The 16363-nt window shown below is 34.8% G+C and overlaps 1 protein-coding gene across 1 annotated transcript; it reads left to right on the top strand.

Moving 5' to 3' along the window:
- Window positions 1-325: 325 nt before the first annotated feature.
- Window positions 326-9939, top strand: LOC135225547 (glutamate receptor ionotropic, kainate 5-like). Its single transcript, XM_064264817.1, is given in 8 exon segments — window positions 326-440; window positions 443-487; window positions 2602-2723; window positions 3823-4054; window positions 6687-6835; window positions 7767-7856; window positions 8412-8578; window positions 9654-9939. Coding segments are annotated over 8 exon segments (1206 nt in total).
- The last annotated feature ends 6424 nt before the right edge of the window (window positions 9940-16363 follow it).

Raw genomic sequence — 16363 nt, 5'->3', positions numbered from 1 at the left:
GGGTAAATATTAACATTTGTGTACAACTAGCCCCCTTCCCCTACCTGCTAAAACAAAGTCATTGCAAGTTAACTTTCAAACAATAAGGAACAACTTTATTTTATTAGCATCCTTATAGGGAAATATGTAAGCTTTGTAACGAACCACCAGACAAGAAAATTCCGTGCAATATTAAGCGTATAGTGGCGAAAAAAACGTCATACACTGCAGACTGCTGCATTGTTGAATTACCGCGCAAGATGGCGGACCTGATGACGTATGTCCGGCCGGCCGATGCGGCATTCTAGGCTTTTATATCTATGCATACATATTACATCCATACTACATGCATACAGTCAATACCCGCCAGCTTTTTTCAGGTACCAGCCTGGTGCTAACGGAAGACGGGCAGTGGGGCGGCGAGATGCCCAACGGAACCTTCACGGGCATGATAGGCAAAGTCCAAACGGGAAGGCTCACTTTGCAATCAACGAAATTACGATCACAGGTATAACGATATTCGTCTGTCCAGAAATGAAACCGTATTTTCGTATTAAGCAAAAGATTAATAATGACTTTTAGATCAATTTCATCGTCAATGTTTCATTTCTTTCAATTTTTTTCATAGCCACAGGTTGAAGGGAGTTGAATTTTCGTGCGAGGGAATTACTTGTATATTAAGGAAGTGAATATAATGATTCAGAACAATACTGTGGTAAATGTCCTGGAACTAGAAATATTTCACTGGTTGGTAGCAATTAGGATTATGCATATATATATATATATTATATATATACATATATATATATATATATCAATATTTGTATATGTATGCACGCATATATATATATATATATATATATATATATATATATATATTTAAAAAAATCACAGGAGATGCACGTGACTTCATTAAATAAGCGAATACCACGGAAAATGATTGGCAGAAGTCCTTACGCTTTCGTCTTTACTAAGACATTTTTACCCTTTTGACAATTAACCATTTGGTATTCTTGATCGTTTTGTTTACCTGATAACTTTCTTTCCAACTGTATGTCATTCGTTCCTTAACAATGTCTTAGTAAAGACGAAAGCGCTTGGATTTCTGCCTATCATTTTCCCGTGGTATTCATCTACCTGAGAGACAGCAGTCTCTGAAATATTCTCTCTCTCTCTCTCTCTCTCTCTCTCTCTCTCTCTCTCTATATATATATATATAATCATATATATATATATATATATATATATATATATATATATATATATATATATATATATATATACATACATACATATACACACCCAGTTGTTGATGTTATTGTTGAAAAAATAATCAACTAAGCAAATTTTTTTTTACTACATAATGATTTATTGAAAGAAAACAATTTTATATTATTCATATCCATTGTTGGGTGGGTGGGTGGACGTAGCCATGGGCACCCCTCTTAAATCCGCCGCTCTTTCATTATCTCCATAGCCACAGGGTGAAGTGATTTGACTTTGAGGGAAATCTGTGCATATTAGGAAAAATGTTATAATTACTGAGATCACTGTCATCTCATGTCAGAATAGTTATTGAAAGCAGTGACCTTTTTGAATCCTCCTCCACTTGTCTGGTCTGTTGTGCTCTGCTTAATATGGTTATCTTCTTCCTTTTTAAGTATTATTATCATACATCTTCCCTTTTCCACATATGCTAATCCCATAAAGGAAAGTTCACTTGATCATACGCACTTAAAATGTGGACCCTTCTGAATAGAATATTAAACATAACAAACTCACTTTTTCTTGGAGTATAGAATCTGAAATTTATGATGTTATAAGAGAATGTCTACCTTGTTACATTGTCCAGTAGACATGTCCCTTATGCAAGGTTGCAATACATTGGTTTCACGTGCATTATTCACAACTGAGACACTCTGTAACTCCATCTATATCATTGGTTTGTCCTACTTCAGGGGTCCACAACAGACCTCCCATTCATTTCTAGTTGCACTGTCCATCAGTTGTTTGAGATTAAGCTGGCCTTATGCCAGCACGGGCTCTTGCTTATAGACCATCAGACTTGTCCCCAACGTCATGTTTCGTTGAATTTATTTTATATTCAGTATTTACACCTGAGACACTGTAACTTCCTTTCCGTTGGTCTGTCCTGGTTCAGAGGTCCACAACAGACTCCCCATTCCTTTCAACGCCTTAACACCACTCACTAGCCACCAGGGAGCAAGGCACCACGCTGTCATAAGGCCGGAAATCTAAACCAGCCAAGTAACTTTGCAGTTCCGATAAGTCTTAAGTTCCTAGTTGGACGAGTGGTTTTCGCACTCGGCCACCAATCCGGTGGTCCGAAGTTCTATTCTCGGCTCGGCCAGCGGCGAATCAGAGGAATTTATTTCTGGTGATAGAAATTTATTTCTCAATATAATAAGGTTCGGATCCCACAATAAGCTGTACGTCCCGTTGCTAGGTGACCTATTGGTTCCTAGCTACGTAAAAAAATATCTAATCCTTCGGGCCAGCCCTAGGAGAGCTGTTAATCAGCTCAGTGGTCTGGTTACTCTAAGATCTACTTAATTTTTTTTCCCCTGTAAATCTCGATCTCTGACTAAAGTTTCATTTCAGCTCCGCGAGAAAGAATCATCGACTTCACTCTGCCTTATTTCCTAGAGTCAACGGCTATGTTGTCCAGAGCCCCAGCCGAAAAGAATAAAGCTTTCGCCGTCTTCTCGCCTTTTACAGGGGAGGTAGGGGAATATGAATAGCGAGAGTTGAAGGGAAAGCATGCTAGAGAAATAATAGGTACTTGGTGATGATTCTGATTTAGCGACATTTCCTGAATGTCAGATTGTTCAATCTAAGCACTAGGTCAGTGGTTTCCAAGCTGTGGGACGCGCCCCCCTTCGGGGAGCTCGAAGGGCTGTCAGGGGGTCGCCAATGCTTGATGAAGGGAATAATTATATCTGAAAACTATTGAATATGATGGAATTCAGAATTTCAAAATACTGAGAAAATATTTCAGATATAAATATGAAATTTAGTCGTCTAAATATATAAACTATTTCAAAATCTATATTAATGAATAAATATATATACATGTATAATATTGTGAATTATTGACATGTGTCGACTATGCCGGTAAATTACAGTATTTAAGAAAAGGGAGGGGTTGGGGGCGCAGAAAATATGCCATTCAATGAAGGGGGGCGAGAATTAGAAAAGGTTGGAAACCACTGCACTAGGTTCTTTATGTTATGTTTCAGTGTCCACTAGTTTAACATATCCAATGATTATCTCCCTATTTGTAGTAGATTCATAAAAGCACCGAATCATTAATACTTATACATTCTTCATAGTTTAATTAGAACGTCGAATAACTGATTTTATCATATTCGATGAATTCTTAAAAACAAATAAATCACCATCTTTTTAAATTTTCTCTCGATGAACTAAGAATATCTTTATTAATCCGATCAAAAAGTTTAAATATTGTCTTCTTTTTTATGCTCTAATTCCAAAATCTTTAAAAGTTCACAAAATTTCACCTCCATTTTTTGGCTTTACTTTTCTATCATTGTTAAGCCGATGAAAAGATGTAATTATATTTTTTTTTATTTCACAACTTTAAATTCGCAATATTTTTCATCTTTATATTTGCTTTCGATCTCAAAGCACCGCGATCTGTCATTTGGAGAAGAATGATAAGGTATTTCGAGACAGTTCATAACAGCTCGTGCTCGACAAATGCTCAAATGAGCTTAACGTCCACCATTTACATTCACAAAACTCCCAATCACTTTTGACGACAAGTACCCTCAACAACCTTCAACCCACCACCTACCGCAGGTGTGGCTCCTGATCTTCGTCACGACTTTGATCATGGGACCGATCATCTCGGGAGCCACTCGAATCCGCAGCATCTACCACCACTACGACCCGAGTCAGCTACACTCCGTGTCCGAGTTGGCCTTCCAGAGCTACAGGTCCCTGGTAATCCAGGGGTGCTCTCTCGATCCCCTAGGGTGGTGCCAGCGAAGTCTCCTTCTCATGTGGTTCTTCTTCTGCTTCATCATTTACGGTGAGGATTGGCATACATTCTGGACTGCGCATGCGTAGAAAAGAGAGATTGGAGGTAGAGCCTCGGGTGGTTGATACTGCTTGCAGAGAGGGTATGAGGGCACTTGGTACTTGAAGAAGAGGTATTTGGCATTTGCTGCTTGCAGGAAGGGAGGGCATGGGCTAATTGCTGCTTGAAGATGGAGAGAGAGAGAGAAAGAGAGAGAGAGAAAAGGGCAATTGCTGCTTGGAGAGAGAGAGAGAGAGAGAGAGAGAGAGCGAAAAAAGGGTAATTGCTGCTTGGAGAGAGAGAGGAGAGAGAGAGAGAGAGAAAGACCTTACCTTACAGACCTTACAGTTCGTTCGGGTTGCCCCAGGTCCCTCAGTGTGAGGCACCTCTAATGTCTACCAGAGAGTTGCTATTACATCTTCCGGTATATTTTGCATCTTCCAATCTTGGATGGTCTGGGATGCAGTTTAGATATTTGTCGAGCTTATTCTTAAACACATCTACGCTCACTCCTGATATATTCCTCAGATGAGCTGGCAACGCATTGAATAGACGCTGCATTATCGATGCTGGTGCGTAGTGGATTAATGTCCTGTGTGCTTTCCTTATTTTTCCTGGTATAGTTTTGGGCACTATTAATCTACCTCTGCTTGCTCTTTCTGATATTTTTAGTTCCATGATGTTTTCTGCTATTCCTTCTATCTGTTTCCATGCCTGAATTATCATGTAGCGTTCTTTTCTCCTTTCTAGACTATATAATTTTAAGGATTGTAGTCTTTCCCAGTAGTCAAGGTCCTTAACTTCTTCTATTATAGCTGTAAAGGACCTTTGTACACTCTCTATTTGTGCAATATCCTTTTGATAGTGTGGGTACCATATCATATTGCAATATTCAAGTGGACTACGAACATATGTTTTATAAAGCATAATCATGTGTTCAGCTTTTCTTGTTTTGAAGTGCCGTAACAACATTCTCATTTTTGCTTTACATTTTGCCAATAGAATTGCTATGTGATCATTGCATAACATGTTCCTATTCATCATCACACCAAGGTCTTTAACTGCTTCCTTAATTGTGATTGTCTCATTATTAGGTCCCCTATATGCATATAGCTTTCCTTCTCTGTCTCCATAATTTATTGATTCAAATTTATCAGAGTTAAATACCATCCTATTTACCTCTGCCCAATCATATACTTTGTTAAGGTCTCTTTGTAGAGCGTTCCTATCTTCATCACAAGTAATTTCTCTACTTATTCTTGTGTCATCTGCGAAACTACTCACTACCGAATCCTTAACATTACTGTCTATGTCTTCAATCATAATAACAAACAGTATTGCAGCTAACACCGTAGCTTGTGGCACACCGGATATTACCTTGGCTTCATCCGATTTCTCGTCGTTTGCAATAACTATCTGTTTTCTGTTGTGTAAAAATTCTTTTAACCATCTTCCTACTTTATCCACGATATTGTGTTTTCTAATTTTCTTCGCTAATATATTATGGTCTACCTTGTCAAAAGCTTTTGCAAAGTCTAGATAAACCACATCTGTTTCATTTCCGCTTTTCATATTTTTGAATATGTTCTCTCGGTGGACTAACAGTTGGGTTTGTGTACTTATTCCGGGTACGAAACCATGTTGTCCTATATTAAACAAATTATTTTTTATTAAATGTTTCATAATATTTTTCTTCATTACCCTTTCATACACTTTCATAATATGTGATGTTAGACTCACAGGCCTATAATTACTTGCCTCTAGTCTTGATCCACTTTTGAAAGTAGGGGTAATATATGCTAATTTGTGCTCATCATAAATCTTGCCTGTATCTACACTTTGTCTTAATAATATTGCAAGTGGCTTTGCGATAGAATGAACTACTTTCTTTAACAAAATAGCAGGAACTCCATCAGGCCCTGCTGCAGCTCCATTTTTAATTTCATTAATAGCCTGCACAATATCAGCTTCATTAATATCTATGTCAGCTAAATATTCACTATTTTCATCCCTTATTTCTATATCATTATCTTCATTATCTATTCTAGGGGTGAATTCTCTCTTATATCGTTCTGCCAATATGTTGCAAATTTCCTTTTTTTCATTGGTTAATCTCCCTTCAATTCTTAGAGGGACTATTTCTATTCTTCTTTTATTCATCTTCTTCGCGTATGTGTATAACAGTTTGGGGTTTTCCTTGATATTTAATAGGGTTTTTTCTTCCAAGTCCCTTTTTCATTCTCTTTTGATTGTATAATCTTTTGTTCTGCATTTTCTATCTTACTTTTTAGTTCTATAACTTTCCATGCATTTTTTTCTTTTGCAAGACCTTTTTTCCACTTTCTGATTTTCTGGAACAAGATCCTTCTGTCTCTTGGTATGCATGACTGATGCTTACTTTTCTTCTTCGGTATATATTTATCCACTATTTTCTCTAATATTTTATATAATATCTCCCTATTATATAAAAGGGTAATTGCTGCTTGGAGAGAGAGAGAGAGAGGAGAGAGAGAGAGAGAGAGAGAGAGAGAGAGAGAGGGTATAATGTGGTGAAATGCCGTATGATGGAGCAAGATATCCTTCTATACTTATGATTATAATCTTAAACAAGTGACTCACTCCTTTTCGTAACCTTCGTCCACAGCCCTGTACGCAGGGACGCTCACAGCCGTCCTGGCTATCCCGTCCTACGAGAAACCAATCGATTCCCTGACAGATCTCCTGGTCGCCATCGACAAAGACGGTTTTAAACCGAGCGTCGTCTTTGGGACAAGCAACGAATTCATCTTCAGCGTGAGTTATCGCCATTATTTTTTTTTTTTTTTTGCTTACTCGGGGGGTAAGCCTACAAACTACTTTGTTGTTGTTGCTAGGGGAAGAGGGGTGGGGGGAGGGGGTGGCATTAGGAAAGCCATATGGAAAAGCCTAAAAAAAAAAAAAGTCCGGAAAAGGTGTTTCGCGTTGAGTTAAAGATACAGGAACTTTAGGAGAGGATATTTATGGTTTATTTATTAGAATGAAAACGTAAAAAGTAAACAATGTGCATGTTAAACATTACAGAACAATTATTTCTAATAAAATATAGAGTATTTGTTTTAATTTTCGTTGGTGAAACAACAGCATGAGCCCCGAATAAGCTTGAGGTCGGATCACGCCCTGTTTTATTTATTTTATTTTTTTTTTGTCGATGTCAGACTTATGGATATTTAGTTGAAAAATTAAGAATTTTTATATTTTCTTTAAAGCAACGAAGCATTATATGATGTCTCATCAGACTTATGCATAATTAGATGAGAAATTAAGATTTTTTAAAGCACGAATTCATATTGATGTCGCGGTCACACTTTTGGATAATTTTTTGAAAAATTAAGAATTTTTTCCCATTTTTTTTAAGCGACGAATTCTTATTTGATGTCACCGTTAAGGACTGATTTCTTTATTGCATTTTTCTCACGAAAATTTAAGGTTAGCTACTGTGCTTTTAAACGAACATTAACTGAAATTTCCCAAAACTAAATTAAACTCAGAGAGATTTAAAGAAAAAAAAGTTATCATTTACTTTTCATTTTCTTCTACCATCTCCGTACTTTCAGTATGAATCAGAAGATCAGTTCTCAAGGTTTAAATTAACTGTACTGAAAGTTATTACCTCTACATTCTACAATCCCTTTCCTATTCTGTGCAACTTGTAATTCTTACAGTGAATTGTTCGTTTACCCAACAGTTGGCCACGAGCGGAATTTACAAGGAGATCTGGGACAGATTCGATAAGAAAGATGGTTTCGTTTACAGCTGGGACGAAGGAGTTGCGAAGGTCTGAGAATAAAGAATTATGAGTCATTATGTCTATGCATCCCTCCCCCACCCTCTCTCTCTCTCTCTCTCTTCCTGCTGTTGTGTTCGAATCAAGCGTTTCACTTTGCTGATCATCCTCAACTGACTGCATTTATGTCTATGCCTCTATAAAATCTCTCTCTCTCCCCTCCTCCTGTTTTTGTGCATAAATCAAGTGTTGCAGTTTGCTGATCTTCCTGAACTGCTTAATTGTAAAATTAATCATGCGCTGAATTACAAATTAAAAAATGCATGAAATAACAATTAAATCATTTTGGTATGAAGTAACGTAGATCATCATATACAGAAGCCTCCTGCAACTAATTTTTGTAATGCTTTAATTGTAAAATAAATCACGTGCTGAATTATAAATGAAAAATGCGCAAAAAAACAATTGAATCATTTTGGTATGAAGTAAAATAGATTTTTATTATAATATAAAAAAAACTGCAACTAGTCTTCTCTTCAATACACTCTCCCACCAAAAAAGAAAAAAAAAAAAAATTAAAAATAGAAAAAACTCCCTCGCCTACAGGTACTGACGGGGAAGTACGTCTACATGAACGCCTACCTGGGGGCCCTGATCAGGGCCAAACGAAGGGGCCTTCACAAATATTACTTCGGCAGGAACACCTTCTATCCTCAGAGTTACAGCATCGCCTGCACCAGTGGCTCACCCTACAAGACACTATTCGATACCTTGTAAGTGGCCGGGATGGTCAAGTCACGCTAGAGCCATTTTTTCGGTGATTAGCCCATCGTGCAATTTTGCTCTGAAGTCGTGAGTCTGCTGTTAAAGTAAAGTAACTATACTCGTTTTTTTTTCATTCTGTCCATCCGCCTGTGGTGGTCGCGTATGGTAACACTGCGTCCCGGACTTTAAATAGTTACGCTTTGTCTAAGTTTTATGTAAATAAAAGGATATCTGGGTGTACATTTGCAACTGAAAAGTGTTTTAATAATTTTCTGTATGCGAATTATACCGTTAATATTCGAAATAGGATATTATTATTGTTGAATGTAAGTTGAATGTAACTATCTAAAGCCCGGGACGCAGTGTTACCATACGCAAACACCACAGGCGGGTGGACAGATGGAAAAAAACCGAGTATAGATTTTAGATTAGAAGGAACCAGTAAGGCGTTTGAATGTAATTAAGTCAAAGTTAGTACTCAGATTACAGTAGAAAATATATTCCAGAATTGTTTGGCATTATTATGTGTCATTTGTGCAACTAATGAAGAGTGTTATTTTTTGGCCCCCAAAATGCTAACAGAGTCTCAATTTCAGCAGCATGAGGTTTGAATAAAACGAATTTCATGACAGTAAAACGTATGAATATTACGAGAAAAATCGTTTATGTCGGTAAGGATAGTTAGGATACATGCACACAAATACATATATATAATATATATATATATATATATATAATATATATATATATATATATATAGTATTATTAAATTGATATATATATCATATACATATATTATACTGATATACATACATACACATATACTATATACATATATAATATTGTATTATATATCACCTATTTATGTATATATTTACCTATATACAGGGTGTCCATAAAGTCCCAGTACCATTCTGAGCTAGAAATAGTTGTAATAATACTGGAACTTTATGGACACCTTGTATATATCATATATATATATATATATATATAATATATATATATATATATGATATATACAAATAGACAGATAGATAGAGAGTTTTTAAACACAGACAATAAACACATCGCCTTCCACAACAGCCTCGTCAGGATGACCTCAGCTGGACTCGTCCGGAAGTGGACGAAGGACGAGGTCGACAAGGTCAGGTCAGACGACACGGGGGGAGCGGGGGGCCCCGGGGCGATCACCCTGGTGCAGCTGCAGGCGTCCTCTTCATCGTCGTCATGGGATACGGCCTGGCAGCCGTGGCCTTCGTCGGAGAGAGGATTAAGAGCGCTTTCTTCGATCCTCCGCGGATCCTCGGGGCTGAGGGAGAGGACTCGGCCCAAGATGAATGGGTATCCCAGGGTTAAAGGATGGCAGTAGATGAATAAACAACAAATAAATAAAGAAATAAATAAATAAAAAATATGTAAATAAATAAATAACTACATATATATAATAGATGTTTTGATTATATATATATATATATATATATAATATATATATATATATATATATATATATATATATTTATGAGTATAACTTAATCACTTTTATATATAATATATATATATATATATATATATAATATATATATATATATATATATAATATATATGTAAAGTGATTAAGTTATACTCCAAATAAATAATAAATATATATATTATATATATATATTATATATAAATCTATTATATATGATATACATATATATATATATAATCTATTATATAATATAATATATTATATATATATCTATTATATATATATATATATATATATTATCATATATATATATATGATATATATATATATACATATATATATATATATATAATATATATATATATATATATATATATATATATATAATACTTCACAAACGGAAGTATATACTTAAACTCTCTACCGGCAATATGCAGAGACTATAATGAATAATACATTCACTTCTGTTAAGGTTATGTATACACGGAGCTCAAATAAATATATACTTCGTGCATACATATACAGTAATCCCATAGTACATTATTTCTGCTGCCTATTCCTGCCTTGCTCTTTTTTTTTTTTTTCTACCAATAGATTTTCTTAAACGAAGTATGAATACTTAATAAAGTATAGTACAGATTGTTGTCCGTGTACTACATTGTATATGAGAGAAAGACGGTGTTTAAACGAGGGGCATAGAGGTTAAAATTAGTAATAATAAAAAGTTACATAGAATAATAGAAAATACTAAAATTATTATAATAAAAATAGAAATAAAAAATAATAAAATATACAAAACCATTAATTGAATCAATAACAGAACACATAATAGATTTAGATGAATAAAGGCTGTTGCCTCTGTGCTATATTTAGCTAGATTTTTGGCTGAACAGACGGAGAGAGAGAGACCTTACAGACCTTACAGACCTTACATCTTGTTCGGGTTGCCCCAGGTCCCTCAGTGTGAGGCACCTCTAATGTCTACCAGAGAGTTGCTAGTACATCTTCCGGTATATTTTGCATCTTCCAATCTTGGATGGTCTGGGATGCAGTTTAGATATTTGTCGAGCTTATTCTTAAACACATCTACGCTCACTCCTGATATATTCCTCAGATGAGCTGGCAACGCATTGAATAGACGCTGCATTATCGATGCTGGTGCGTAGTGGATTAATGTCCTGTGTGCTTTCCTTATTTTTCCTGGTATATTTTTGGGCACTATTAATCTACCTCTGCTTGCTCTTTCTGATATTTTTAGTTCCATGATATTTTCTGCTATTCCTTCTATCTGTTTCCATGCCTGAATTATCATGTAGCGTTCTCTTCTCCTTTCCAGACTATATAATTTTAAGAATTGTAGTCTTTCCCAGTAGTCTAGGTCCTTAACTTCTTCTATTCTAGCTGTAAAGGACCTTTGTACACTCTCTATTTGTGCAATATCCTTTTGATAGTGTGGGTACCATATCATATTGCAATATTCAAGTGGACTACGAACATATGTTTTATAAAGCATAATCATGTGTTCAGCTTTTCTTGTTTTGAAGTGCCGTAACAACATTCCATTTTTGCTTTACATTTTGCCAACAGAGTTGCTATTTGATCATTGCATAACATGTTCCTATTCATCATCACACCAAGGTCTTTAACTGCTTCCTTATTTGTGATGGTCTCATTATTAGGTCCCTTATATGCATATAGCTTTCTTTCTCTGTCTCCATAATTTATTGATTCAAATTTATCAGAGTTAAATACCATCCTATTTACCTCTGCCCAATCATATACTTTGTTAAGGTCTCTTTGTAGAGCGTTCCTATCTTCATCACAAGTAATTTCTCTACTTATTCTTGTGTCATCTGCGAAACTACTCACTACCGAATCCTTAACATTATTGTCTATGTCTTCAATCATAATAACAAACAGTATTGCAGCTAACACCGTAGCTTGTGGCACACCGGATATTACCTTGGCTTCATCCGATTTCTCGTCGTTTGCAATAACTATCTGTTTTCTGTTGTGTAAAAATTCTTTTAACCATCTTCCTACTTTATCCACGATATTGTGTTTTCTAATTTTCTTCGCTAATATATTATGGTCTACTTTATCAAAAGCTTTTGCAAAGTCTAAATAAACCACATCTGTTTCATTTCCGCTTTTCATATTTTTGAATATGTTTTCACGGTGGACTAACAGTTGGGTTTGTGTACTTTTTCCGGGTACGAAACCATGTTGTCCTTTATTAAACAAATTATTTTTTATTAAATGTTTCATAATATTTTTCTTCATTACCCTTTCATACACTTTCATTATATGTGATGTTAGACTCACAGGCCTATAATTACTTGCCTCTAGTCTTGATCCACTTTTGAAAGTAGGGGTAATATACGCTAATTTGTGCTCATCATATATCTTGCCTGTATCTACACTTTGTCTTAATAATATTGCAAGTGGCTTTGCGATAGAATGAACTACTTTCTTTAACAAAATAGCAGGAATTCCATCAGGCCCTGCAGCAGCTCCATTTTTAATTTCATTAATAGCCTGCACAATATCAGCTTCATTAATATCTATGTCAGCTAAATATTCACTATTTTCATCCCTTACTTCTATATCATTATCTTCATTATCTATTCTAGGGGTGAATTCTCTCTTATATCGTTCTGCCAGTATGTTGCAAATTTCCTTTTTTTCATTCGTTAATCTCCCTTCAATTCTCAGAGGGCCTATTTCTATTCTTCTTTTATTCATCTTCTTCGCATATGAGTATAATAGTTTGGGGTTTTGCTTGATATTTAATAGGGTTTTTTCTTCCAAGTCCCGTTTTTCATTTTCTTTTGATTGTATAATCTTTTTTTCTGCATTTTCTATCTTACTTTTTAGTTCTATAACTTTCCATGCATTTTTTTCTTTTGCAAGACCTTTTTTCCACTTTCTGATTTTCTGGAACAAGATTCTTCTGTCTCTTGGTATGCATGAATGATGTTTACTTTTCTTCTTCGGTATATATTTTTCCACTATTATCTCCAATATTTTATATAATATCTCCGTATTTACCCTTATGTCATCACTTACGAAAATGTTATCCCAATCTTTGTTTAATTCTTCATTAATTTCTGACCATTTTATATTTTTACTGTAGAAGTTGTATTTTCCATATCCTTCCCACTTTTTCATTTCTTGCTTATCTCTATTTTCAAGAGAGAGAGAGAGAGAGAGAGAGAGAGAGAGAGAGAGAGAGAGAGAGAGAGAGAGAGAGAGAGATAGGACTAACATTGAAAGTTAGTTCTCTTGAGAGAGAGACTCTTTATGGAAGAGAGAGAGAGAGAGAGAGAAGAGAGAGAGAGAGAGATTGAAGTTACTCTTTAGTCAAGTGGTAAACAAATTACAATTAATTAAAATATACATTGTTACCTATACAACTTGACCGAGAAGGTAATGGAGAGAGAGAGAGAGAGAGAGAGAGAGAGAGAGAGAGAGAGAGAGAGAGAGAGAGAGAGAGAGCATGTAAAATTAGTCTTTCTCAGCCACGCTACTATATTTAGCATATATTTCTAAATATATATATATACATACATACAGTAATATATTACACGTATACAAGGAAAAGTTGCAATCAAATTTAAGCAAGATTACCTTAAATTGATCGTTTTCTATAATCACTATATCATGTTCCAGAGAACACGGACCAATCATTTTCATGGGAAAACTCTTACAGATTATTACTTCTTACATTCACTGATCATACACATTACAATTCATGCGTATGTACACATGTATAGCGTAGACACGAAACAGACATACTCCCCTTATCAACATATGCGTAGATATATGCATACGCCGTAAGGATATGTGCGTATAAACGTGTATCAAGTTAAATGTGAGTGAACCATTACATAGAGACATGCAGAGCTACATAGAATGCGTTAATATATAAGAGATATATTCAGCCATTTTCACAACCAATTATTCTATGAGAAAACCGCCAGATGGCAGATTGCATCAGTCTCAGCTCGATTATACTGTTGCATCTCTATTCGACCGACCTAATTTAACCTGAGCAATGCTTACTTGGTGGGTAACTTGACCTCTCTCCACACCAATGTACCCGCCTGGGGCACTGTTTAAATCACATCACTCAAATTAACGCAGATGTCAAAGGGATATTTATGTTCGTTAGTTAAAGCCTAATTTTTTCTTCATGTGTCATAGGAAATGTAAGATTCAGTTTGATATATGTTTTGCTATTTGGATATCTGTTTTAAAATGAATATTGAGATTAGATTAGATTATAAAATTTTTGGCACATAGCCAAGCGCCGGAGCTGAGGGGCCCATTCAGCGCATATATATCTTTAAGAATAAAAGTCACTGTCGTGTAAACAAACATACACACAACCGATCTAACATACAAATCATTCATTCATATAAACCAAACAAGAAACCTAAAACAATTAAGAGAAAATTACAATTCATAAAAAGACCAATATTTTCTAAAAATGTCATAATTTGCTCTGCCTGAGCACCTTCACCTAAAATATCGCCAAGAATATACAGACAATCTGTATATATTTCATGCAACAGGAGTATATATATATATATATATATATATATATATATATATAGATATATATATATATATATGCACACGCACACACACACATATATATATATATATATCATATCTCTTTGCCTGCGAGTTATTTGCATTCACTTATGCATTTAAATATATAAATATATACTTATAAGATTACATGCTAAGGTGATGTGCTTCGTATTAATAGATGCTGTAAATGTGTAATTGTACAACGAAGTCTTGATTGTCTTATTTCTAAAATGGTTGGTATAACAAAGCCTTATCACGCAGAAGAAATGACTATCTTTTTTTCTTATTCGATAAGAGATAGGTTTGGGAAAGACCCCACCTGGATCTGCTGATTAGATAGGTAGTAGGTAGATCGCCTGAAACATATACCATGACTTAAAGTTTGGATGCTGGCGGGAAATTAGATACGGATTTTTGTTTGGTCACTTTGCCTATGGAAATGGAAGTGACGAAATGCCATAAGGTGTAAAACAAATAAACAATTAGATGAGTTAGTAAGAGGTTAATGATTAAATGCACGAGAGTTCTGTTTTACGCAAAGAGGATTACTTGATGGATATATATATCATTTATGGAAATAAATTACGGTCTATTCAGTCGATCTGATCATAATCACAAGTATAAACAAATAAAAAGGAATACTTAGATAATAAAAAAATCAAAATTACCAAAATTACATTAAAATTACCATAAAATTCATATCAAGACGTAGAACACTCTCTGTTTCCTCTTGAGCAGAAACAAGGTGCGATCAGACCTCCAGGTTACTTGGGGTGCGTGCTAAAATCTACGGTCAAACAGCGCATTGCTTCACCAACGAAAATGAAAATAAATACACTATGTTTTAATAGAAATAATTTTTCTGTACTGTTTAACATGCACGTTATTTATTTCTACATTTTCATTCTAATAAATTATATATATCCTAAAAGTCCCGTATCTTTAACTCAAGGTGAAACCACTATTTCAGATCTTTTTAGGCTTTTCCATAGGTCTTTTCTACCTCCCCTCCTCAAACAAGAACAACAACAAAGTAGCTTGTAGGCTTACTCCTTGTGTCCAACGAGTCGGGAGGTTCTATAAACAATCGCGTCCTGTCAACCTACCTTCCAGAAATCGGACGCACAGCTGACTGACTGATAGGTTGCCAGGCCATGATACCATAACCTTAAGATCCACTGATGACCGTGGTAACAGTCCTTGAAACAATTTTCCGTTCGTGACCTCACTTGAAGGAGAAAAAGGTCAGTGACTAGAGGAAAGCTGACATTTTTCTTAGATGATGTCAGAGAATATGGAGGAAGTGACCGTTGGACTTTCGTGGACTTCAGTTCGATGATGAAACTTTGATGAGGTGATAATCGTGAGAGGAGAGGAAATTGAACAATGGCTAATGAGTGATTCAGGAGAATAATGAAATAGAAGACCCTAGTTATGATTATACAGAAGATAAAAAAAAAATATTGATTGTTTGATATTTTCAAAAGAAAATAAATTGTTACTGATGGTAAATTAATGAATAATTTTTGAATTGTAACAAAAGGCAGGCGGTTTTATACTAAAATATATAATATATATATATATATATATATATATAATATATACTATATATATATATATAGATATATATATATCTACATATATATATATATATATATATATATATATATATAATATATAATACATATATATATATATATATATATATATATATATATATATA

This window comes from Macrobrachium nipponense, chromosome 13 (assembly GCF_015104395.2).
Source record: "Macrobrachium nipponense isolate FS-2020 chromosome 13, ASM1510439v2, whole genome shotgun sequence".
Taxonomy (NCBI): Eukaryota; Metazoa; Arthropoda; class Malacostraca; order Decapoda; family Palaemonidae; genus Macrobrachium; species Macrobrachium nipponense.
Note: the sequence above shows the minus strand (reverse complement) of the source record. Positions and strands in the feature narration are given on the sequence as shown.